Raw genomic sequence first — 25,628 nt, forward strand, 5'->3', positions numbered from 1 at the left:
CATGAAACTGTGTCGAAGGCCTTTGCAATGTCAATCTTTAGCAGGAGCACGGGCGATTTTTTCCTCTGAAACAGCCGTAATGCGTTCTAAACGTAGAGGAAGCTGTCATGAATGCCCTTCTTCTTCTTCTGGAAAGCACTCTGCGCCGGGGAGATGAGTTGATCTAGCACACCCATTAGCCTGATCGAGAGGACTTTGGCGATTAGCTTGGCCACCGAATGGATAAGGCTAATTGGGCGGAAGTTAGACAGTTTGGTTGTGCCATCCTTTTTAGGCAGTAGGACGATCATAGCACGGTTCAGGGCTGCAAAGTCGCCCCCGGCGAGCTGGAAAAAAGCATGGAAAACTGCCATGATGTCCATCTTGATCGTTTGCCAGCAAGCACGAAGAAGGCACCACTGAAGTCGTCGGGTCCTGGCGCCTTCTCGGCCGGAAACGCACAGATTGCCGCCCATACTTCTTCTTCTGTCAATGGATTGTCGAGGCCTTCTCCAGTTTGCAGACGAGGTAGCTGAATCATATCCCAATTGATTGTTTTTGCCCGTCTCTCCTTATTTCCCAGGAGGGTTGTGAAGTGCTCATGGATCATGCTCGCCTTCTCTTTGTGATCTGTTGCTTGCTTGTTCTCTGACTCTAGGCAGTGGATGTAATTTTTCCTCCGCCGAGAGTTGATCTTGGCTTGGAAGAATGCTGTTTTTGCATCGCCCGCTTTGAGCCAGGTAGTCCGTGCAGCTTGCCGTTTTCTGACCCACTCGAGAGCCGCAAGGCCAACTATCTGCAGTTTCAGAGTTTTTCTCAGCCAGAATTCCCTTGGGGTTAGTTGGCGCCTCTCCTGTGCCACATCTAACCGCAACACTACCTCTGAAGCAATGTGAAACTGCAGTTTTGTGTTGCTGAAAATGCTCTTAGCCCAAATCTTCAGGTCTGCTACCGCTGTTCTTTTTAGCTTGATCTTCATCCTAGTGAATGGGCAACAGTGATTTACTGGCCTCTGCCATGCCCTCTGGACTGTCGTTGGAAATGGGGGACTTTTGGCCAGAAGGATTCAAATATGAAAACTGCTTTGCGCGGCGGCGCGGCGGCATCCGTGAGCAACAAGGGGCAGTGATCAGAGCAAGATGTGGATGCAGCCGTAAGGATGTAGGAGGGAAAGAGTGCCTCCCATTCTTGGTTGCAGAACACTTTGTCAATGGCTACAAAAGTTGGGTTCTCCCTCTCATTACTCCAGGTGAAGCGCCTGTTTTTGCATTTTATCTCTCGCAAGCAAGCCCGGTCGATTGCATCTCTGAATTTGCCCATCATCCTTCTGTTGATGTTATGGTTGCTCTTGTCTCTTGCCTCGTAGATGACGTTGAAGTCACCGTTTATCAGCCACGGCTCGCCAAGGGGTGGCCTGCTTCTGCTCAGCTCATCGAGGAATTCATCCTTTCTGGTGTCGTTAGTCGGGCCATACACCGTTGTAATCCAGAAGGAGAGGCCGCCGTGTGGGAGGAATGCTCTGGCGATGATGGAAAACTGCCCTACTGACTGTGTGACGATCGTAATCTTGGTGGAGTCCCAAAAGATTGCAGCACCGCCGCGGGTGCCCAGCGCCTGCAGCACGTCGCAGTTGTCTAGTCTGCGGCCTCTAATCTCCCTGACGATCTCTGGTGACCAGACTTCGATGGTCGATCTTCGTCTCGTGCAAACATAGCAGAGCTAGGCTGTGGGCGTCAGCCAACTCGCAGATGGTGGGCCTCTTCGCCGGTGAATTCAGTCTGCGGACATTCCAGTTCATGATAGGGATGGTTGTGTTACTCATAATGCAAACAGAGGTGCTCTGCCGACAAACATGTTACTACTGAAGAGATGAAACAAGTACAGTGACACCACCGATCAACCGGGGAGAGCCAGCGTCCACCAATAGGCCCCAAATCACGCTGGCATCTAGCTAAACACTGCAACCCTACACTAATCATGAAAGAAGAACCTAGCTCAGACTGACTGAAAGTCAGCTGCCACCGGAGGCTAACAAATCTAACACCTAACATGAAACTAATCCCGCGCTGCACCGTCTGGGCCGGCCATGCCAGCCATGGTGCGCAGCGCCTCGACGTCGAGGCGTGTGAGCTTGGCGATGCAATCGATGCCGCCTTCCGAGAGTGGCTCGTCGAAACGCCGCAGCAGTGCCTCCGCCGCCTTCACCGTCATCCGCTCCCTTGGACCCAGAACACTGAGCTCCTGGACCAGGCGCAGGGTGGCCCGCTGCGCGAACGGGGTGGAGGAGGGGTTGGCCGCCTGCCGGGCGCTGTGCCTGACGGGAGCCGAGGGAGCGCGCGTCTTGAGTGGAGCGGACGACCTGCGAGCTGGTGGCGCGTCGGCGACGAGGGGCGCTGGGGCGTCGTGGAAGAGGAGCCATGTGGCGGTGCCGCCTTGTCCAATCTGCATCTGCTGCACCTGGTGCATCACCGCCCCGAGCTCGGTCGCGGTTTCGGCTGGGGGTGCCGTGGTCTTGCACGTGTGGACTGAGTCGGATTGCATGCATGCAATGGGCCCACCGGTGGTCAACGCCATTGCAACACTGGCGTCTGCGTGGTTGTCGTCGAACTCGAGTGGGCCGGCGAGGGCGCCCGCAATGGCCTCTTCCAGCTCCGCCTGTCCGAGCTCGACGCGCGGCGGGGGTGGGAGCTGGGCGTCCCCGTCGATGAAGAACTCGGCGACAGGGTCGCCGTCGCCGTGTCTCCTTTTTGCTGGTGGCGGCGGGGGTGGTGGCGTCGGGGAGGGTGCACGACGCAGCGGCAGGGGGAGTGGCGCGGATGGCGACCTCACGCCCGTGGCAGCCCTTGCTGCGGTGCCGGCTGGTGGGGGTGCGGCTGCGCTGGCGTGGCTGTTGGGTGCGCTCCTTTGCCACCGCCGGGGCCCGACTGGAGTGCCCGCGGCCCAGCAGCGTGTCCGCCCAAGAACGCCGGCCGCCGCGCTCGCTGTCGTGGTCGTCATGGTCCCTTCGACCGCCACCGTGCTGTAGACCGTGGCAGCCCGAGGAGGCCACCATGGGTGGCTGGCGGCGCCCCTGCCCATCTTCAACGTGCCTGGTCCATGTCGCCGGGTACACCGCCGGGAAGGGTGCGTCGTCGCCCGACTCCAACGAGGGGATACCGCTCTGGCGCGAGTATTAATACGGGGTTTCATTTTGTATGATATGGTAATACAACCACTTTCATAACGATCTACTACGGTTACGAAGGTGGCTGTATTAACGAGTATTAATGGTTAGTTCTCTTTTTTCCCTTGACACTTGATTAGAGCACTTAAGCACCTATCCATCTATTCACAATCCAAATTAATTCAATCTTTCTTTAAAATATATGGTACGCCATTAACATACTTTTGAGAAAAAATCATGGTAATTTGCCATCCGACAGCCGGACAGAGGAATCCCGTCCAGTCCAGAGATGGAGAGGGCGCCAAGTGGAAGTGGCCCGCGTCCAGTGGAAAGGGATAGCGAGCGAAGGGAAGCCATGAACGCACGCAGCCTCCACACTGCCCTCACCTCCTCCACTCCACTAGGCAGCAAAGGAAAAGTGCGATGCTTCCAGCACCAACGGTCCAACCACCGACTCTTATCCCCTCGATTCTTCCTCTCCAGGCATCCCCACCCCTCCTCCTACAGTGCTTTCCGGCGTGCATTGCATCGCTCTCGATCAGTAGCTCTTGGCAGATCGTGCGTCGATCAGCCGTTGCCTCCACGGGCTAGGCCGTAAAGAAGAATCCGGGAGAGAGCTGCAGCAATGGCACTGCAGATGCAGGCCCCGTCGCTGACGCGCGCGCCGGCGGGGAGCCCCGCGCGGCTCCGGTCGGCGTTCTGCGCGCCGCCGCTGCTTGTGCGGGTCCGGCTGCCAGCGCCGGGCAGGGCGAGGTCCGCGGCGGCGGCGCGGATCACGATGCGGTTCGGCCGCGTTGAGACGAAGCAGGCCTACATCTGCCGGGACTGCGGGTGGGTGAGCCTGCCGCGTTGCTACGGTGAAATTGACTGCTACCCTACTGATATGCTCTGCATTTTGCGAATGCTGTAGGTACATATACAAGGACAAGACCCCGTTTGAGAAGCTGTCCGATGACTACTACTGCCCTGGTGAGAAAAATTTGTGTAACCACACTTTACCGGATGTTAGGGCTTTTCTGATTCACAGGATTATCAAAACACTGGAATATAGTAGAAGATGAAAAAAAAACCGCATGATTGCACTATCATGTCCTCTTGAAACTTATAAAATTAGAAATTACAGGAATTTGAATGGAAAAGTGCTAGGACTGGATAAACAAAAGAATTCTACCAAGAGGCTTGAGCGGATGAAAATTTTCCTTCAAAACATAGTGCAAATGAATTCTAAGGAATAATTCCTAAGGATTCCAATTGTATGAATCAGAAAAAAATTCCTGAGAATCCAAATCATCCAGAATTCCTATGAATCAAAGGAGCCGTTAGGCACATAAATTCCATGAGTGTTTCATTGCACCCACGTAGACTTGTCTACCAAAAATGATAAACACACATGCGTTTTACGGGGCTGTTACGGGACTTACCATAAAATCTCTCCACCGCGGGGGGTGGGCCCCTTTCTCCTCCTAATCCAATGAAAAACTGCCAGCTAAAGATCAGCTCGTAATCCTTAAGTAACTCTCCGTTGATGTAGCATTGTTGCTTAGACTCTTACCCCACTTGCCATTGTATTTGCCACGAGGGTGGCGGCCAATTTAGCCATCACAAAAACTGTGGCTTGACTCTAAAAAAACTGTGGCTTCACTTGTGGCACAAAAGTGAGGTAGAGTGTGACAAGCAAGCAAATCCGTTGCCCTTGTTAGTCCTCATTTTCTCGCTCACACATGGTTTGTCGACAAAGTTTCAGTCAGCCCCAATTTTATAGCCATGTACTTTATAGCTGCGCCAATTAATTTGGATCCGAGGTAGTATTGATTTTTTGCAAAGAAGATTAAAATATAGTCAACATCGTCTGTGATTCTGGGGCTCTAATTTATCTACTTCTACAACTGTTTTAAATGTGTACTAGACTCTTTTCTTTACTTTTTGCCTTTCTTTATATGTACATGTTGCATGTTAATATATATGAAAATATGGTAGAATGAGTGCTGTACGGTTCTTGGCTTAAAAAGAAGTTGTCATTCATTTTCATATTCCAACCAACTGGTCTCCATTGGTGATGCAGTCTGTGCCGCTCCCAAGAGAAGATTCAGGCCTTACGAACCACCGGTGGCCAAGAACGCCAACGCCACTGATGCCCGGAAGGCGAGGAAGGAGCAGCTCAAAAAGGACGAGACCGTGGGGTAAGTAGTTGAACCCTACAAGAAGAAAAGGAAAATAATCAATTAGCTTGACTTCTCGTTCATACGCGTCGATTCAGCATTGTGATGTTAACTTCAAAGAGTGGAGACTGATTGATGACGAACTTTGGAAAATTATTTTGCTCTCTTGCAGGAAAGCTTTGCCTATTGGTATCGCAGTTGGAATCGTTGCATTGGCGGCCCTGTTCTTCTACCTGAACAGTGTCTACTAGATGAAGACAAAAAAAGAAAGAAAGTGAAAAAGGGAATGCTTCATGTGATGGAAAGAACTAAAGACTGTTTTACGGTTCTTTTTACCTCTGTATACATGGGTGGTCATATAGATTATAGAGCATGTTTGGCTGGTCCAAAACTAGACATACTAAAATCTTGGATGGCATACTATAATATTTTGACTTCTGTTCGGTTGTTTTTTGTGAAAAGTGTCTGAAGGTTTGATGGCTTTAGGCTCCTATATATTAATTCATGGATACATGTCAGTTGCCCATTTGTGAGGTGACGATACAGGTGGGAAAGTGGAGAAAAGTTTGCACAAACATCTTCCACATCCCATTGTAGTTTGAGAAGAGAGTGGTACGAATAATCTGCCAATTGCTTGATAAGTTCTTCCTCTGTAAAGAAATATAAAAGCGTTTACGGAGGGAGTATTTGTGAAAGCGAAATCACGGTCTTAAGTTTCAACCCATTGTGCAATGAGACAGTACTAACGATGGGCATCTCGTGTACACACGCCGCTGGGACAGCTAGTTGATCAGAGAAAGGGAAAACAGGTGCGCATCTAAATTGAAAAATTGCGCAGTAAAGCTACGTAGCGGCACATACGCAGCTGCTCATTGCCATTCTAAGATTAGTGCGACACTGTTTCGTATAAAAAGCAAGTAATTTTGTTTAGGAAATACACAACAATACAAAAAGAAGGGGGTCCACAACAACAGCTTTTTGTTAAGTGAGAGAGTGCATGTGCGTATTGCCTGTCCAACTAAAGACTTGCGTTTAATTTTTCTCATATCATTTTCAATGACTCCTAGAACCAATATTCCAATTTTAAAACTTTTTATATATCTAAACTCATGTCGCAAAGACCTTAAAAACAAGACCAATATTTGATACATTCTAAATGGGTTTAAAATTCATGAAACATATTTCACTGTTTTGAAATCTTTTGAATAGAATGGTTTTAATCAGTTTCACAAGCTGACATTTCAGTTTCGTAAAAAAAGATCAATTTCAGCAGCTACATTTCACTTTGTACTAGCTTATTTCACAAAAATCACATGTATTTCAATTGCACATTTTTAAGATAACATATTTCACCATTTGAAATATCGTTACACATTTCAAAATAATCAATTTCACATGTTGACATTACATTCACTTTTCACTGGCTTGTTTTATAAAAATCATATGTGTTTCAATTGCACATTTTTGTGAAAAATATTTCGCTCTTTTGAAATAAACTGTTACACATATTTAAAAAATCAATGTCACATGTTGACATTACATTTCACTTTCCGCTAACTTGTTTCACAAAAATCACATCTATTTCAATTGCAAATTTTTGAAATAACATATTTTACTCGTTTGAAATAAACGGTTACACATTTCCAAATACCAGTTTCACAAATTGACATTTTAGAATAACATATTTCACTTTTTTCAAACTAGTCAAAATGTATTCAAGATTGATCTTGTTCTAAAGGTCTTTGCGCTAGAAATTCAAATATATATAAGAAGTTTCAAAAACGACTTTATAGTTTAGAAGATATGAGTGATTTAATTTGTTTAATAAAAGAAAGTCTATGGATTTGTTTGGGAGAGAGAGAAAAGTGATGTCGAGTATACTGACAGGAAGTAGTATTATGGGACCCATCAAACTGACACACCAAGAATACCAGAAAGTGAGAAAACAATACAAAGAATATACATATGTGTGGGCAATAGCTAGCACGAATCACAGAAAAAACAAGTGGTGTGAGATGTACTGTCAAGTACCATAAATGCGCAAAATGAGTTTCTGGGTGCGCAGCGCTGATCATTGCTAAAGTTAGATCAAGGTTCTTCTAGGCCAAGGAGCAAGGGAAGCAAAAATAGCACATGGTCAAATGGGAAGAGGTGGGGGGTCTCGGAGTTATTAATACTAAAGTCATGAACTAGTGTCTCATGGCCAAGTGGGCACGGAAAATCCTTACGGGACGAGGGGGGTTGTGCATGTTCGTCTTTTCCAACAAATACCTAACTGGCCGAGGAATGGAGTTTCGTCCTAACGTCAAGTTGTCTCAATTTGCTAAAGATGTCAGGACGGTGTGCCACCTCCTGCGGTTGGGCACAAAGTTTGTGATTCATACTGGCAAATCGGCCTCCTTCTAGCTCGATGTTTGGTGTGCTGATCAATCGCTTTGCAAGATGTTCCTGGCCCCGTTCGCAATTTCCGGCAAACCTAATGCCAAGGTGGCGGATGTTTGGATCAATGAGAGGTGGCAACTGGGTAGACGATTTCTAGTGCCAACGAAGATAAATGAATGGGAGGAGCTTCAAGAAGTTCATCCTGCTAGGGGGAGAGATGACGTATCATGGAAGCTTGACGCCTCGGGATGCTTTTCTACAAGATCTTTGTACAAAGAAATCTTCAAAGCTACAAATCCGTGTGACCTTAGTGGGCTACGGAAGGCTAGGTTGCCTGCTAAAGTTAAGGTCTTTTTGCAGCAAGTAGTGCGCAATTGCATTATCAGTGGTGGTCAAGTTCAAAGGAGGAACAACCCGGGTGGTGGCAATTGTGTATGGTGTGGTGAGGCCAAGGACCGTGACCATCTTTTGTTTAGATGTATTGTGCCATGATTCATGGGGAGTTCCATACGAGAGATAACTAGGGGGTCTTAGAACCCGAGTGGGTTCTCAGAGGTGCTTAGGTTCATTCAGGGTACGACTAGGCGCGATCGTCACTTGGTGTGGGTTGGTTTCGGGGCCCTGTCATGGGCGTTATGGATGACGCGTAAAAAAGCATTGATAGAGGGATCTTCTTCCGCCACCCGGCTGACCTCTTGTACAAAATAGTATCTTTCTTGCAGTTGTGGAAGCTCCTGGCCATGCGAAAGGACAAAAGAAGCGTGGAGCTTCTCGCGCTAAGGGTACGGGCAAAGTGCATTGAGCTACGGCGTGGTGGATAGGGGATTTCTATGGCCGGACGCCACCCATCTTCCGTCTCCTTATGGGCATCGTGATAGTTTGTAGGCCTGTGATTGGCATTGCGTAGTTGTTATCACTCTTTGGGCTTGTATCCGTATTGTTTTTTTCTCTCCCACGTACTTTAGTACCCCACGACCGCTGATGCCGGAACTTGACTTTGTAGGGCCTCATCATTAAGGTCGGGCAAGCGCCTCCTCTCTAAAATCGCAGATCATTGCAATTCCATAAGCTTCAGGTACAAAGAAGGATCACCCGCAAAAAAAGTACGAAGAAGGATTAGCTGATCATCGTGCAAACATATCTACCTACTTATCTACCAGCACATGATCATCTATTCATCTAGTCATCAATCATGATGAAATAGGAGAACAAATTGGACTCATTTCTTAACCACGTTGGGAGCAAGATTCACCTTCTCATCATTCCATTGCACTCATTCGTATGAACTGATGCATGCACGGGCGACACTATTGCAGGATACTCTTTTGGTAATCTTATTCCACTCGGGGAAAAACGAAGGTAAGATTAGAGATCTGTAATGGGTTGTCAGTCACCAGTGATGGAATCAGGATTGAAATGGACACTGGGCAAAGATTAGGCGCTTATAACTAACCCCAAAAATCACCTCATATGAAATCATAAATTGTTTTTACCTTGATTGCCTAATGTACTCGATGTTTATCAATCCAACAAAGTGGTAGAACACGACGAATACTGCAAACAATAATATGGATACAAAATAGTACTAAAACAATGGTTTGATTTGTCTATTACGGGCACCTATAAAAAGTGTATACTTATTTCTATTTCTATAAAATGAAATGAAATTGTAACAAAATACATTATTTAAGTTCAATTCAATACATACATTTGTCAGGACTTGAGCTAACTTACAAATTACCCAACCTAGTCGGAGAGAAACAAGAGCACTGGAGCAGATGAGAATCGAGTTCGACTAGGTGTTCCATGATGGCGCAACTGAGGTGGCTCAGGTGGTGGCCGACGGAACGAGCCGGCGGTAGGAGCCCGACGTCTCGGGTGAAGGCTGGAGGGGAAGGACACTCGCACCTTCTCGACCGCCAAGGGTGGAACCTCGCGTGGCAGTGGCTTTCTGCCTCTGGTCGCTCCGAGGGCATTCTCTTGGTGGTCAAGGAGGATACCTTCAAGGGTGATGACATGAACCACGGGAAGGTTTTTGTAAGCATGCCCCTCAACCATAGACGATCAAAACTCATCTAGGAGGTGATTATTATTTATGCCCCACAGACCATCATCTTTTTATCCTGGCCGAGCTGAAGGCCAAGGTAGAGCGGTGCCCCCTCCTGCTTGTGGTTGGGGAAACTTCAACCTGATCCGCTCCCAGTAGGAAAAAAGCTTGACCAATGTGGAACTTCCAAGGATATGGTTTGTTCAATGACTGCATTACGGGTATCCCTTAGAGAGATCATGCGAGTGGGTGCACATTACACGTGGACTAATAACCAAGTGGACCCAATCTGGAGTGTGCTGGAGCGGGTTCTAGTGTTGGTCGAGTCGGAGGTTACCTTCTCACTCTGTTCTTTATGGGTGGTCACTCGGAATGGCTCTGGCCTCTCCCCTTCTCTTCTCCCAATGGGAGGGCCCGCACACTAGGTCAAACCCTTCACTATGAGAAATTTTACTTATTACAACCTCAGTTCATGGAAGGGGTTCAACTCAAGTGGCTGACCGCGGTCGCCCCAATGCCCCTCGTGTTTAGTGTGGCATACTAATGATACCATTGTGCCAAAGTCTCCTGACAGTTCATGTGGACTAGAGGGCAATCTAAGAGGCGAGCTTCGAGTGCATAAGGGGTCTATCCTAGGTCAGATTCATATGTCGGATGTGAAAGCGGTGCATCTTGCCTTATCGTTGAGGAGTCGATTCAACTATACACTCTTGATGTCTCCCTTATGGAGGTCTTCAAGGGAGGGGGAAGTCTTTCGGTAGTAGTGGGGCCACTAGAATTGGCTACTGCAGGGGATGCCAAGACTGCCTATTTCCATGCCACTGCTAATTGGTGGCGTTGGAGCTGCTCCACCCATGCCTTTGGGAGGGAGCGACCATTTAGGTGGAGGTTGGCACTATCTTCCATCACGTCTACTTCTTCTATAAGGAGATTGATACGTCTCCAACGTATCTATAATTTTTGATTGTTCCATGCTATTATATTATCTGTTTTGGATGTTTTATATGCATTAGTATGCTATTTTATATTATTTTTGAGACTAACCTATTAACCTAGAGCCCAGTGCCAGTTTTTATTTTTTCCTTATTTTTGAGCTTTGCAGAAAAGGAATACTAAACGGAGTCCAAACGAAATAAAACTTCATGATGATTTTTCTTGGACCAGAAGACACCCAGGAGACTAGGAGTTCAAGTCAGAAGAGCCACGAGGCGGCGACCTTGTGGGCCCCTCGTGACCCCTCTGACCTAGTTCTTCCTCCTATATATTCACATATATTCCCAAACCACCAAAAGCATCCACAAAACACTTTTCCACCGCCGCAACCTTCTGTTCCCGTGAGATCCCATCTTGGGGCCTTTTTCGGCATCCCGCCGGAGGGGGATTCGATCATGGAGGGCATCTACATCAACTCTATTGCCCTTCCGATGAAGCGTGAGTAGTTTACCTCAGATCTACGGGTCCATAGCTAGTAGCTAGATGGCTTCTTCTCTCTTTTTGATTCTCAATACCATGTTCTCCTCGATGTTCTTGGAGATCTATTCGATGTAATCTTCTTTTGCGGTGTGTTTGTCGAGATCTAATGAATTGTGGATTTATGACCAGCTTATCTATGAATATTATTTGAATCTTCTCTGAATTCTTATATGCATGATTTGGTATCTTTGTAACTCTCTTCAAATTATTGGTTTGATTTGGCCAACTAGATTGGTTCTTCTTGCAATGGGAGAGGTGCTTAGCTTTGGGTTCAATCTTGCGGTGTCCTCCCCCAGTGACATAGTAGGGGTAGCGATGCACGTATTGTATTGTTGCCATCGAGGATAAAAAGATGGGGTTTACATCATATTGCATGAGTATATTCCTCTACATCATGTCATCCTACTTAAGGCATTACCCCGTTCTTTATGAACTTAATAATGTAGATGCATGCCGGATAGCGGTCGATGTGTGGAGTAATAGTAGTAGATGCGGGCAGGAGTCAGTCTACTTGACACGGACGTGATGCCTATATTTCACAATCATTGCCTTGGATATCGTCATAACTTTGCGCTTTTCTATCAATTGCTCGACAGTAATTTGTTCACCCACCGTATTATTTGCCTTCAAGAGAGAAGCCTCTAGTGAAACCTATGGCCCCGGGGTCTATTTTCCATCATATTAGTTTCTGATCTACTATTTTGCAATCTTTTACTCTCAGATCTACAAACCAAAAAACCCCAAAATATTTTATCTTTTGTTTATCTATCTCTATTAGATCTCACTTTTGCAAGTGACCGTGAAGGGATTGACAACCCCTTTATCGCGTTTGGTGCAAGTGTTTGATTGTTTGTGCAGGTATTGGTGATTTGTGCGTTCTTCTCCTACTGGATTGATACCTTGGTTCTTAACTGAGGGAAATACTTATCTCTACTTTGCTGCATCACCCTTTCCTCTTCAAGGGAAAAACCAAACCAAGCTCAAGAAGTAGCAGGAAGAATTCCTGGCGCCATTACCGGGACATCTACGCCAAGTCAAGATTGGTCTCCTGTCAACTTGCCAATTTTTGGTAACGTTGCGGAGGATATCTACATCAAGCCTACCAAGTACCCATCGTAAAACTTTCATCTCTTGCATTACATTATTCGCCATTTGCCTCTCTTTTTCCTCTCCCCCACTTCTAAAATGATTTTCGAAAAGGTTTGCCGTTTTATTCGCCCCTTTTCCGTTCGTCTTTCCCTTTGCCCTTATGTCTTACTTGGTTTGTTTGCTCGTTTGCTTGGTATAATTGCGTGTTTATTAAAAATCGGAAGCAAAGAGTTTATGGATCATCATCCACTTGCTAATCTTTTTAAAAGATCCAACTATGATGAACCAATTGCTAGTGAGTTGAGTGCACTAGATTATCTTTACGATGTTTTGCTTGAAATCCGTGAATCGAGAAATTTTGATGAAGTGCTTTATGAAGTGATTCACGATAGATCTTTGAATGAAAAGCATGATTGCAATGATGTTATTATAAATTTTATTAATGTCAATTATGTTAATGATATGCAAAACCCTAAGCTTGGGGATGCTAATTTCGCTATGTCTACTACTTGTTGCAATGATCATGGTTGGGGTGATTCTTCTCATGATCTTGAAAATTTATTTAAGCCCCATGATGAATATGAGATTGATAATAATGTGTGCAATAATATTGAAAGTGGGTTTGGAAGAGTGTCAACTTTAGATCCCACATATTTGGAGAATATTCAATCTTATGAAATTTTTGATGGTTTGGAAAGGTCATGACTTTATTTGATGATAATCCCACTATTTTGGAAGAGTGTCAACTTTGCATGAATGTGGATCATGTTGAGAATATTTTATGTGATAGCTATATTGTTGAATTTTATTATGATCCTACATGTAATTATTATGAGAGAGGAAAATATGGTTGTAGAAATTTTCATGTCACTAAATTACCTCTCGTTATGTTAAGATTGCTATTGTTTCTTTCTTCTTCCTTCCATATGCTAGTTTTTGCTTGTCTTGATAATTAGTTTGCTTATAAAATGCCTATGCATAGGAAGTATGTTAGACTTAAACTTGTTTTTCACATGCTACATAATACTCTCTTTGTGTTTCAATTGCTTTTTTTATGTGAGCATCATTAAAATTATTAAAGCCTAGCTTAATGGCTTTAAAGAAAAGCGCTTGTTGGGAGACAATCCAATATTTTTATTTTCTTTTTTTATTAGAATAATTCATATAGCCTCTGGTTAGATGTGTTTTTGTGTTTCAATTAGTGTTTGTGCCAAGTAAGACCTTTGGGATAGCTTACGGTGATAGTTGATTTGATCTTGCTGAAAAACAGAAACTTTTGCGCTCAGTCCCAGAATTGTTAAAAATCACAGAAGTGCGATAAAATATTGATTCTTTTTGCAGAAGATTGATATACAAATTGCCTCTGTTGTCCTAAGTTTTCAGAATTTTTGGAGTTACAGAAGTATTCGAAGTTTACAGATTACTATAGATTGTTCTGTTTTTGACAGATTCTGTTTTATATGTGTTGTTTGCTTATTTTGATAAATCTATGGGTAGTATCGGAGGGTATGAACCCTTGAGAAGTTGGAATACAGTAGATATTACACCAATATAAATAAAGAATGAGTTTACAACAGTACGAAAAGTGGTGATTTTATTTTCTTATACTAATAGATCTCATGAGATTTTCTGTTGAGTTTTGTGTTGTGAAGTTTTCAAGTTTTGGGTAAGGATTTGATGGACTATGGAATAAGGAGTGGAAAGAGCCTAAACTTGGGGATACCCAAGGCACCCCAAGGTAATATTCAAGGACAACCAAGAGCCTAAGCTTGGGGATGCCCCGGAAGGCATCCTCTCTTTCGTCTTCGTCTATCGGTAACTTTACTTGAGGCTATATTTTTATTCACCACATGATATGTGTTTTGCTTGGAGAGTCTTGTATGATATGAGTCTTCGATTTTTAGTTTGCCACAATCATCCTTGCTGTACACACCTTTTGAGAGGGACACGCATGAATCGTGATTTATTAGAATACTCTTTGTGCTTCACTTATATATTTTGAGCTCGGCAATTTTGCTCTAGTGCTTCACTTCTATCTTTTTAGAGCACGGTGGTGGTTTTATTTTATAGAAATTGTTGAACTCTCTTGCTTCACTTATATTATTTTGAGAGTCTTTCATGGTAATTTGCTTTGGTTATGAATTTAGTCCTAATATGATAGACATCCAATAGGGATATAATAAAAACTTTCATATAAAGTGCATTGAATACTATGAGAAGTTTGATTCCTTATGATTGTTTTGAGATATGAGGATGGTAATATTAAAGTCATGCTAGTGAGTAATTGTGGATTGTAGAAATACTTGTGTTGAAGTTTGTGATTCCCGTAGCATGCACGTATGGTGAACCGTTATGTGATGAAGTCGGAGCATGATTTATTTATTGATTGTCTTCCTTATGAGTGGCTGTCGGGGACGAGAGATGGTCTTTTCCTACCAATCTATCCCCCTAGGAGCATGCGTCCAGTACTTCGTTTTGACGACTAATAGATTTTTGCAATAAGTATGTGAGTTATTTATGACTAATGTTGAGTCGATGGATTATACACACTCTCACCCTTCCACCATTGCTAGCCTCTATTGTGCCGCGCAACTTTCGCCGGTACCATACACCCACCATATACCTTCCTAAAAAAGTCACCATACCTACCAATTATGGCATTTTCATAGCCATTGCAAGATATATTGCCATGCAACTTTCCGCCGTTCCGTTTATTATGACATGCTTCATCATTATCATATTGCTTTGCATGATCATGTAGTTGACATCGTATTTGTGGCAAGGCCACCATTCATAATTTTTTATACATGTCACTCTTGAGTCATTGCACATTCCGGTACACCGCCGGAGGCATTCATATAGAGTCATATTTTGTTCTAAGTATCGAGTTGGAATTCTTGAGTTGTAAGTAAATAAAAGTGTGATCATCATCATTATTAGAGCATTGTCCTATGTGAAGAAAGGATGATGGAGAATATGATTCCCCCACAAGTCGGGATGAGACTCCGGACGAAAAAAGAGGCCAAAGAAGCCCACACAAAAAAGAAAAAGAGAGAAGGGGCAATGTTACTATCCTTTTTTCCACACTAGTGCTTCAATGTAGCACCATGATCCTCATGATAGAGAGTCTCCTATGTTATCACTTTCGTATACTAGTAGGAATTTTTCATTATAGAACTTGGATTGTATATTCCAATGATGGGCTTACTCAAATTGCCCTAGGTCTTCGTGAGCAAGCGAGTTGGATGCACACCCACTTAGTTTTTTTTTGAGCTTTCATAAACTTATAGCTCTAGTGCATCCGTTGCATGGAAATCCCTACCCACTCACATTGATATCTATTGATGGGCATCTCCATAGACCGTTGATATGCCTAGTTTATGTGAGACTATCTCCTTCTTTTTGTCTTCTCCACAACCACTATATTCTATTCCACCTATAGTGCTATGTCCATGGCTCACGCTCATGTATTGCGTGAAAGTTGAAATAGTTTGAGAACATCAAAAGTATGAAACAATTGCTTGGCTTTTCATCAGGGTTGTGCATGATTTGAATATTTTGTGTGATGAAGATGGAGCATAGCCAGACTATATGATTTTGTAGGGATAGGTTTCTTTGGCCATGTTATTTTGAGAAGACATGATTGCTTTGTTAGTATGCTTGAAGTATTATCGTTTTTATGTCAATATTAAAATTTTGTTTTGAATCTTATGGATCTGAACATTCATGCCACAATAAAGAAAATTACATGATAAATATGTTAGGTAGCATTCCACATCAAAAATTCTGTTTTTATCATTTACCTACTCGAGGACGAGCAGGAATTAAGCTTGGGGATGCTTGATACATCTCCAATGTATCTATAATTTTGGTTGTTCCATGCTATTATATTATCTGTTTTGATGTTTTATATGCATTAATATGCTATTTTATATTATTTTTTGGGACTAACCTATTAACCTAGAGCCCAGTGCCGGTTTATGTTTTCCTTGTTTTTGAGCTTCGCAGAAAAGGAATACTAAACGGAGTCCAAACGGAATAAAACTTCACGATGATTTTTCTTGGACCAGAAGACACCCAGGAGACTTGGAGTTCAAGTCAGAAGGGCCATGAGGCGGCGACAAGTGTGGAGGGCGCGCCCTAGGGGGGCACCCCCTACCTTATGGGGCCCTCGTGACCCCCCTGACCTAGTTCTTCCTCCTATATATTCACATATATTCCCAAACCATCAGAAGCATCCACGAAAACACTTTTCCACCATCGCACCCTTCAGTTCCCGTGAGATCCCATCTTGGGGCCTTTTCCGGCATCCTGCCGGAGGGGGATTCGATCACGGAGGGCATCTACATCAACTCTATTGCCCTTCCGATGAAGCGTGAGTAGTTTACCTTAGACCTACGGGTCCATAGCTAGTAGATAGATGGCTTCTTCTCTCTCTTTGATTCTCATTACCATGTTCTCCTTGATGTTCTTGGAGATCTATCCGATGTAATTGATACGTCTCCAACGTATCTATAATTTTTGATTGTTCCATGCTGTTATATTATCAATCTTGGATGTTTTATGATCATTTTATATCATTTTTTGGTACTAACCTATCTACCATTCTTAAGAAGTTGCTCCCCACTTCTCCCTATTCTCTCATCATGCACACTGTCCATGTCAGCAATGTGCCATGTCATTATTTAATTTCCCAAATCACCCAATCAATCTTATTCCCGAGCGGTCAGGGCGGTGAAAAAAACCTGCATTTTCCCTCACCTGCACCCGCTCATCCCGCGTGCCTCACCAGTTCCCACAGCCGCGGATTCCCCTTCCCCTTCATCTTCTCCAATGTCCATCGAATCCCACTACACAATTACTATGTCGATTCCGTTTCTCTTAGGATCTGGTATTTCTCTCCGGACCGCATGCGAGTTGATAAGGTACGATGGCGAGGGCGTCTCCCCTTGCGATGAGATCTGTAAGTGCTCATTACCGCCTTGCCCCCCGACTTCCCCATCGTCGGGGCCCCTGCCCTGGATGAGGAGCACCTCGCAGCGGATGCCATTGCGCCCACATCGACCTCGGCCACTCTTGGTGATTACCTTGCCGTCGCGTGTCGGGTGCCTTGACAGAAGGCCGGGAAGTCTCGCCGTGGAGTGGCCAACCCTGCTCGGTGGGGTGAGAGGTATGCATCTTGGAGCTCCCTGACATACAGAGGCCGCAGATCCAGAGCCTGCGGCCGCTAAAGTCGGCCATCCACACCGGCACATTGTGATCACGGTGGCATGACCTTTAGGTCAGCGGTGGCCCGTGCCCTCCTCACTCAGCCTCTGAGTCACATCGGTCGCGTGAGGACGGGGTACCAACTAGCGGGGATCGACATGTGAGAGATTATAGGTGACCGCCACACGAGAGTACGGGACTCCAGCCAACCGCGTCAAGGTGCGGCTCAATCTGGGCGCCGATGCACTCAGATATAACCTGTCCTTGCCGTTCTTACTGTATATTGTATACTGCATATCTAACATATATCCGAGCAGGAATTAGATTATAGTATATTATTTCACAGCATACTGTATGTTTTGTTTGAACCTAACGCTTGAATATACGAGTCATTTTCTTAGTTTGCTCTGCGGAAATTTGGTTGAATTGGTTATATTTCTTCAATTTCTTTGTGGAAATTTTTGCTTGAATTTCTTCCCTGGATTTTTCCACGCAATGTATTTGTCTAAACATATTGGCTACAATTTGTTTCCGTATAAGGCAATTGCGAGTGGCAGCACGACAGTGGACGTCGGCTTTGCCGTCAAGGACCGTATATCTTGGCCTGCTTGCGTTGTTGGATGCTGCGACTGCGGGTCCGTCGATGCAGACATGTTCATGTCACAGGTGCTGCTGCTGGAAGGCGAGGTCAATTACGGCGGGTTCATGCTGTCGAGTCAACTACATGGACTCTGGCTTTAGTGTGAAGTTGCAGAGCAACTTGCAAATACCTTTCCGCTTTACAGACTTGCAATGACTTGATACCAAAATTTATCCAAAGTTTGTGTTGTGATGGTTTGTTCTAATTTTATCGGCATGTCACATCTTTCAACAAGCTAATATTCTATTTGAGAAAATTACAGAAAACGATGCATCCTCATAAAACAAAAAAAATCTGTAAGTGCTTACACTTTTATCCATTATGATTATGTCTCCTCGCAGAAGATATATTTGTATTGTTCAACCAGCCCCTAACTTACTCCATATATACAGTGATAGTGTATACAACCTAACTAAAGAATTTGGAAGTTGGTGGTTTCCTTGACATTTTGTTTCGCTGCATTTTTATCTCCCTCTTGTTCATTGATACGTCTCCAACGTATCTATAATTTATGAAGTATTCATGCTATTATATTATCTGTTTTTGATGTTTATGGGCTTTACTAAACACTATTATATTATTTTTGGGACTAACCTATTAACCCAGAGCCCAGTGCCAGTTTCTGTTTTTTTCCTTGTTTCAGTGTTTCGCAGAAAAGGAATATCAAACGGAATGAAACCTTCGGGAGTGTGATTTTTGGAACGGACGTGATCCAGGAGACTTGGAGTTGAAGTCAGGGAAGCTTCGAGGTGGCCACAAGGCAGGGAGGCGCGCCTGCCCCCTGGGCGCGCCCCCACCCTCGTGGGCCCCTCGTGGTTCCCCTTACCGACTTCTTTCGCCTATATATATCCATATACCCTAAAAACATCATGGAGCAGAATAGATCGGGAGTTCCGCCGCCGCAAGCCTCTGTAGCCACCAAAAACCAATCGGGACCCTGTTCCGGCACCCTGCCGGAGGGGGGATCCCTCACTGGTGGCCATCTTCATCATCCCGGCGCTCTCCATGACGAGGAGGGAGTAGTTCACCCTCGGGGCTAATGGTATGTACCAGTAGCTATGTGTTTGATCTCTCTCTCTCTCTCTCTCTCTCTCTCTCTCTCTCTCTCTCTCGTATTCTTGATTCGGCACGATCTTGATGTATCGCGAGCTTTGCTATTATAGTTGGATCTTATGATGTTTCTCCCCCTCTACTCTCTTGTAATGGATTGAGTTTTCCCTTCAAGTTATCTTATTGGATTGAGTCTTTAAGGATTTGAGAACACTTGATGTATGTCTTGCCGTGCTTATCTGTGGTGACAATGGGATATTCACGTGATCTACTTGATGTATGTTTTGGTGATCAACTTGCGGGTTCAATGAACTTATGCATAGGGGTTGGCACACGCTTTCGTCTTGATTCTCCGGTAGAAACTTTGGGGCACTCTTTGAAGTTCTTTGTGTTGGTTGAATAGATGAATCTGAGATTGTGTGATGCATATCGTATAATCATACCCGTGGATACTTGAGGTGACATTGGAGTATCTAGGTGACATTAGGGTTTGGGTTGATTTGTATCTTAAGGTGTTATTCTAGTACGAACTCTATGATAGATCGAACGGAAAGAATAGCTTCGTGTTATTTTACTACGGACTCGTGAATAGATCGATCCGAAAGAATAACTTTGAGGTGGTTTCGTACCCTACCATAATCTCTTCGTTTGTTCTCCACTATTAGTGACTTTGGAGTGACTCTTTGTTGCATGTTGAGGGATAGTTATATGATCCAATTATGTTATTATTGTTGAGAGAACTTGCACTAGTGAAAGTATGAACCTTAGGCCTTGTTTCCTAGCATTGCAATACCGTTTACGCTCACTTTTATCATTAGTTACCTTGCTGTTTTTATATTTTCATATTACAAAAACCTATATCTACCATCCATATTGCACTTGTATCACCATCTCTTCGCCGAACTAGTGCACCTATACAATTTACCATTGTATTCGGTGTGTTGGGGACACAAGAGACCCTTTGTTATTTGGTTGCAGGGTTGCTTGAGAGAGACCATCTTCATCCTACGCCTCCCACGGATTGATAAACCTTAGGTCATCCACTTGAGGGAAATTTGTTACTGTCCTACAAACCTCTGCACTTGGAGGCCCAACAACGTCTACAAGAAGAAGGTTGTGTAGTAGACATCAAGCTCTTTTCTGGCGCCATTGCCGGGGAGGTTAGTGCTTGAAGGTATATCTTGAGATCTTACAATCGAATCTTTTTGTTTCTTGTTTTATCACTAGTTTAGTTTATAAAAGAAAACTATAAAAAAATGGAATTAAGGTTGCCTCATATGCTTCATCTTTTTAATGTCTTTTGTGAAAATGATGGGAAGGAAAATTGTGCTCAAGTACTAGAAGAAGAATTACATAGAATGCTTGGCATAAAATATGTGAATGATGAGCATGATTGCAATGTTGTTAGTATGAATTCTTTGAATATCCATGATGCTAATGATATGCAAAGCCACAAGCTTGGGGATGCTATGTTTGATGAAGATGATATGTTTAGTCCCCTAAGTTTTGATGAGCAAATTTATTATGATGAAAGCATGCCTCCTATTTATGATGATTATTGTGATGACACGTATGCTATAAAGAATAAAGATAACCATGAAAATTGTCATCATGATTTTAATTTTCAATTGGATTATGCTTCACATGATAGTTATTTTGTTGAGTTTGCTCCCACCACTATTCATGAGAAGAAATTTGCTTATGTGGAGAGTAATAAAATTTCTATGCTTGTAGATCATTAAAAGAATGCTTTATGTGCTGGTTATATGGTTGAATTCATTCATGATGCTACTGAAATTTGTTATGGGAGAGCATCATATGCTTCTACATATTGCAATAATATCAAGTTTCCTCTCTATGTGTTAAAAGTTTTAAAGTTATGCTTGTTTTGCCTTCCTATGCTAGTTGATTATTGTTCCCATAAGTTGTTTGCTCACAAAATCCCTATGCATAGGAAGTGGGTTAGACTTAAATGTGCTAGTCATATTATTCATGATGCTCTCTTTATGTTTCAATTCTTATCTTTTATGTGAGCATCATTGAAATCATCATGCCTAGCTAGGGGCGTTAAACGATAGCGCTTGTTGGGAGGCAACCCAATTTTATTTTTGTTTCTTGCTTTTTGGTTCTGTTTAGTAATAAATATTTGATCTAGCCTCTTATTAGATGTGGTTTTATGTTTTAATTAGTGTTTGTGCCAAGTAAAACCTATAGGATCTTCTTGGATGATAGTTATTTGATCTTGCTGAAAAAATCAGAAACTTTCTGCTCACGAAAACAATTGTTAAAAATCACCAGAACGTGATAAAATGCTGATTCCAATTGCAGTAGATCAATAAACAAATTATCTAGGTCGTCCTATTTTGGTAGAAGTTTTGGAGTTCCAGAAGTATACGTTTGATACAGGTTAGTACAGACTGTTCTGTTTTGTCAGATTCTGTTTTCTATGTGTTGTTTGCTTATTTTGATGAATCTATGAGTAGTATCGGAGGGTATGAACCATAAAGAAGTTGGAGTACAATAGATATTACACCAATATGAATTTATAATGAGTTCACAACAGTACCTAAGTGGTGATTTATTTTCTTATACTAACGGAGCTTACGAGTTTTCTGTTAAGTTTTGTGTTGTGAAGTTTTCAAGTTTTGGGTAAAGATTCGATGGACTATGGAATAAGGAGTGGCAAGAGCCTAAGCTTGGGGATGCCCAAGGCACCCCAAGGTAATATTCAAGGAAAACCAAGAGCCTAAGCTTGGGGATGCCCCGGATGGCATCCCCTCTTTCGTCTTCGTTCATCGGTAACTTTACTTGGAGCTATATTTTTATTCACCACATGATATGTGTTTTGCTTGGAGCGTCATTTTATTTTGTTAGTATTTGCTTGCTGTTATTTAGAATAATGTTTTGCATCTCTATTTTCAATAAAAATGTCAAGGATAGCCTTTACCATGCTTATTTTGCAAGTATACATGTTGCTGTTTCAAAACAGAAAGTTTACCGCTGTTGCAAAAATTCCCTAGAAAAGTCAGAATATGATAAAATGTTGAAACTTTTTACCTATTGAGCTCCGATAAATTTTCTATAGTGTGGTAGAATTTCATAATGTTTGGAGTTAGGGAAGTATGATGAATCTTGCATTCTTTACAGACTGTACTGTTTTGGCAGATTGTTGTTATGTTTGCATTGTTTGCATATGTTTGCTTGTTTAATGATTCTATTTGAGGATAGGAGTATTAAATATGCAGAAGCATTTAGTATGCAATGTTGAATAATAATTTTAGTGATTTGTTACAGTAGAAAATGATAAGGTTTTTGCATTGGTTTATACTAACTTATCTCACGAGTTCTTGTTGAGTTTGGTGTGGATGAAGCTTTTGAGACTTAGGAAGTCGTTATATAAAAGGAATTAAGGAGACACAAAAGCTCAAGATTGGGGATGCCCAAGGCACCCCAAGATAATATTTCAAGAAGTCTCAAGCATCTAAGCTTGGGGATGCCCAGTAGGCATCCCACCTTTCTTCTTCAACAATTATCGGTTAGTATTGGTTGAGCCTAAGTTTTAGCTTCTTCACATGATTAGTGCTATCCTTGAAATGTCGTTTTATTTTGTTCTGCTTGCTGTTTGAATAATATCCCAAGATCTGAAATTCTTAAATGAGAGAGAGTCTTCACAAAGCTACATAATTATTTAACTACTCATTGATCTTCACTTATATCTTTTTGGAGTAGTTTGTCATTTACTCGTGTGCTTCACCTATATCCTATGAGTAAATGGTTGAATGATTTGAATGTCATAAATCTGAAATTATATATGTTTCATATGCCTTTCCCATGGGGAGTAATGCCTTCACATATAAGAAGTAGAGGTGGTAAATTTTTTGAAGGTTAGCAAACATTGTATTGGTCACTTGAACGATTCATGAAAGAATATTGAAGGAAGAGAGATTTCACATATAAATATACTATCTTGGACATCTTCTATGATTGTGAGCCCCATTAATTATTTTCAAACCTGAGCAAATTAGTTGAAGTTGGACAAGGAAGACAACATAATGAGTTATGCTTGGGTATATTGTATAGAAGTTATATTGTTATGGATCCTCTAACATGTGGTGCTTGCTATTTAGAATCCTTTGCTAGCCAAAATATCTGTACTAAGTGGGAATACTGCTTGTGCATCCAAATTCCTTGAACCAAGTTTCTTCCATGAGTGTCCACCATATCTACCTATATGCGGTATCTACCTGCCGTTCCAAGTAAATTTGCATGTGCCAAACTCTAAACCTTCAAATAATAATCTGTTTTGTATGCCCGAATCGCTCATGTAGCGACTAGGGGCTGTCAGTATCTTCCATGCTAGGTGGGTTATTCTCATGATGAGTGGACTCCGCCCATCATTCACGAGAAAATGGCTGGTAACTGGGATGCCCAGTCCTATGATCAAAAGATCAAAAACAAAATCGCAAATAATTTAAACAAAACTCCCCCAGGAATGTTGATAGTTGGACGACACCCGTTGTTTTGGACAAGCCGTGGAGTGTGAATGTTGGTGGAGGGGGAGTAAAAACTTTACCTTTCTGCGTGGGAACCGCCTATAATGTATCTAGTATGGAAGATATTGGGAACTCTTGGTCATTATGTTGACAATGAAAGCATACCTCTCAAAATTATTTTCATCTTTGTTTTGGCTTCGAGCTCTGGCACCTCTGCAAATCCTTGCTTCCCTCTGCGAAGGGCCTATCTTTTACTTTTATGCAAGAGTCAGTAGTATTCCTTCTCATTCCAACCTACTCTTTAGTTGTCAAGCATCATGTGATGGAAAGATCTAAGCATATATGGCCATTCAAATATATTTGAGCATGAATTATTATTGTTGACATTACCCTTGAGGTAAAAGGTTGGGAGGCGAAACATTAAGCCCTATCTTTCTCTGTGTTCGATGGATGCTATTTGTTCTAAAATTATGCTTTGAGTGGTAGCAATCATGGAAGACTATATGATAGTTGAGTATGTGGGATTTGCTAAATCAAAGCTCTTACATAGACTCTTCCTGAAAATAAGATGAATTGTAATTGTTTGATGACTAATAACACGGTTTGTTAGTTTTCAAGAAAGTTTATGATCTATACTTTAACATGTGAATAGTTTGTTACTTGATCTTGAGAAGTACTATGATTTGAGCTACTGTTATGACATATGATGATGCTAGAAAAGGTGATTGAAATTATCATTGATCAAACTTGTGCACCTGCTAGCATTCACACTTCATAAATTATTTCTTTTATCATTTACCTACTCGAGGATGAGCAAGAATTAAGCTTGGGGATGCTGATACGTCTCCAACGTATCTATAATTTATGAAGTATTCATGCTATTATATTATCTGTTTTTGATGTTTATGGGCTTTACTAAACACTTTTATATTATTTTTGGGACTAACCTATTAACCCAGAGCCCAGTGCCAGTTTCTGTTTTTTCCCTTGTTTCAGTGTTTCGCAGAAAAGGAATATCAAACGGAGTCCAAATGAAATGAAACCTTCGGGAGCGTGATTTTTGGAACGAACATGATCTAGGAGACTTGGAGTTGAAGTCAGGGAAGCTTCGAGGTGGCCACGAGGCAGGGAGGCGCGCCTGCCCCTGGGTGCGCCCCCACCCTCATGGGCCCCTCGTGGCTCCCCTTACCGACTTCTTTCGCCTATATATATATCCATATACCCTAAAAACATCATGGAGCAGAATAGATTGAGAGTTCCGCCGCCGCAAGCCTCTGTAGCCACCAAAAACCAATTGGGGCCCTGTTCCGGCACCCTGCCGGAGGGGGGATCCCTCACCGGTGGCCATCTTCATCATCTCGGCGCTCACCATGACGAGGAGGGAGTAGTTCACCCTCGGGGCTGAGGGTATGTACCAGTAGCTATGTGTTTGATCTCTCTCTCTCGTGTTCTTGATTCGGCACAATCTTGATGTATCGCGAGCTTTGCTATTATAGTTGGATCTTATGATGTCTCTCCCCCTCTACTCTCTTGTAATGGATTGAGTTTTCCCTTGAAGTTTTCTTATTGGATTGAGTCTTTAAGGATTTGAGAACACTTGATGTATGTCTTGCCGTGCTTATCTGTGGTGACAATGGGATATTCACGTGATCTACTTGATGTATGTTTTGGTGATCAACTTGCGGGTTCAATGAACTTATGCATAGGGGTTGGCACACGCTTTCGTCTTGATTCTCCGGTAGAAACTTTGGGGCACTCTTTGAAGTTCTTTGTGTTGGTTGAATAGATGAATCTGAGATTGTGTGATGCATATCGTATAATCATACCCGTGGATACTTGAGGTGACATTGGAGTATCTAGGTGACATTAGGGTTTGGGTTGATTTGTATCTTAAGGTGTTATTCTAGTACGAACTCTATGATAGATCGAACGGAAAGAATAGCTT

The 25,628-nt window shown here is 43.0% G+C and overlaps 1 protein-coding gene across 1 annotated transcript; it reads left to right on the plus strand.

Annotated features, from left to right (window-relative positions):
* The first annotated feature begins 3,460 nt into the window (after positions 1 to 3,460).
* On the plus strand, positions 3,461 to 5,754 carry LOC109744174 (uncharacterized). The gene is made up of 4 exons (XM_020303270.4): positions 3,461 to 3,973; positions 4,053 to 4,111; positions 5,205 to 5,322; positions 5,474 to 5,754. The coding sequence occupies exons 1-4, from the start codon at positions 3,768 to 3,770 to the stop codon at positions 5,550 to 5,552; spliced, it is 462 nt and encodes a 153-aa protein (XP_020158859.1). The 5' UTR covers positions 3,461 to 3,767; the 3' UTR covers positions 5,553 to 5,754.
* Positions 5,755 to 25,628: the final 19,874 nt, after the last annotated feature.

Source organism: Aegilops tauschii, chromosome 4 (assembly GCF_002575655.3).
Source record: "Aegilops tauschii subsp. strangulata cultivar AL8/78 chromosome 4, Aet v6.0, whole genome shotgun sequence".
Classification (NCBI taxonomy): Eukaryota; Viridiplantae; Streptophyta; class Magnoliopsida; order Poales; family Poaceae; genus Aegilops; species Aegilops tauschii.

What these genes read in the sequence shown, in the direction of transcription:
- LOC109744174 (XM_020303270.4), top strand. Translation starts at nt 3,768, where the DNA reads ATGGCACTGCAGATGCAGGCCCCGTCGCTGACGCGCGCGCCGGCGGGG. An exon ending in TACATCTGCCGGGACTGCGG is followed by an intron (nt 3,974 to 4,052) that starts GTGGGTGAGCCT and finishes CGAATGCTGTAG; the next exon opens with GTACATATACAAGGACAAGA. An exon ending in AAAAAGGACGAGACCGTGGG is followed by an intron (nt 5,323 to 5,473) that starts GTAAGTAGTTGA and finishes GCTCTCTTGCAG; the next exon opens with GAAAGCTTTGCCTATTGGTA.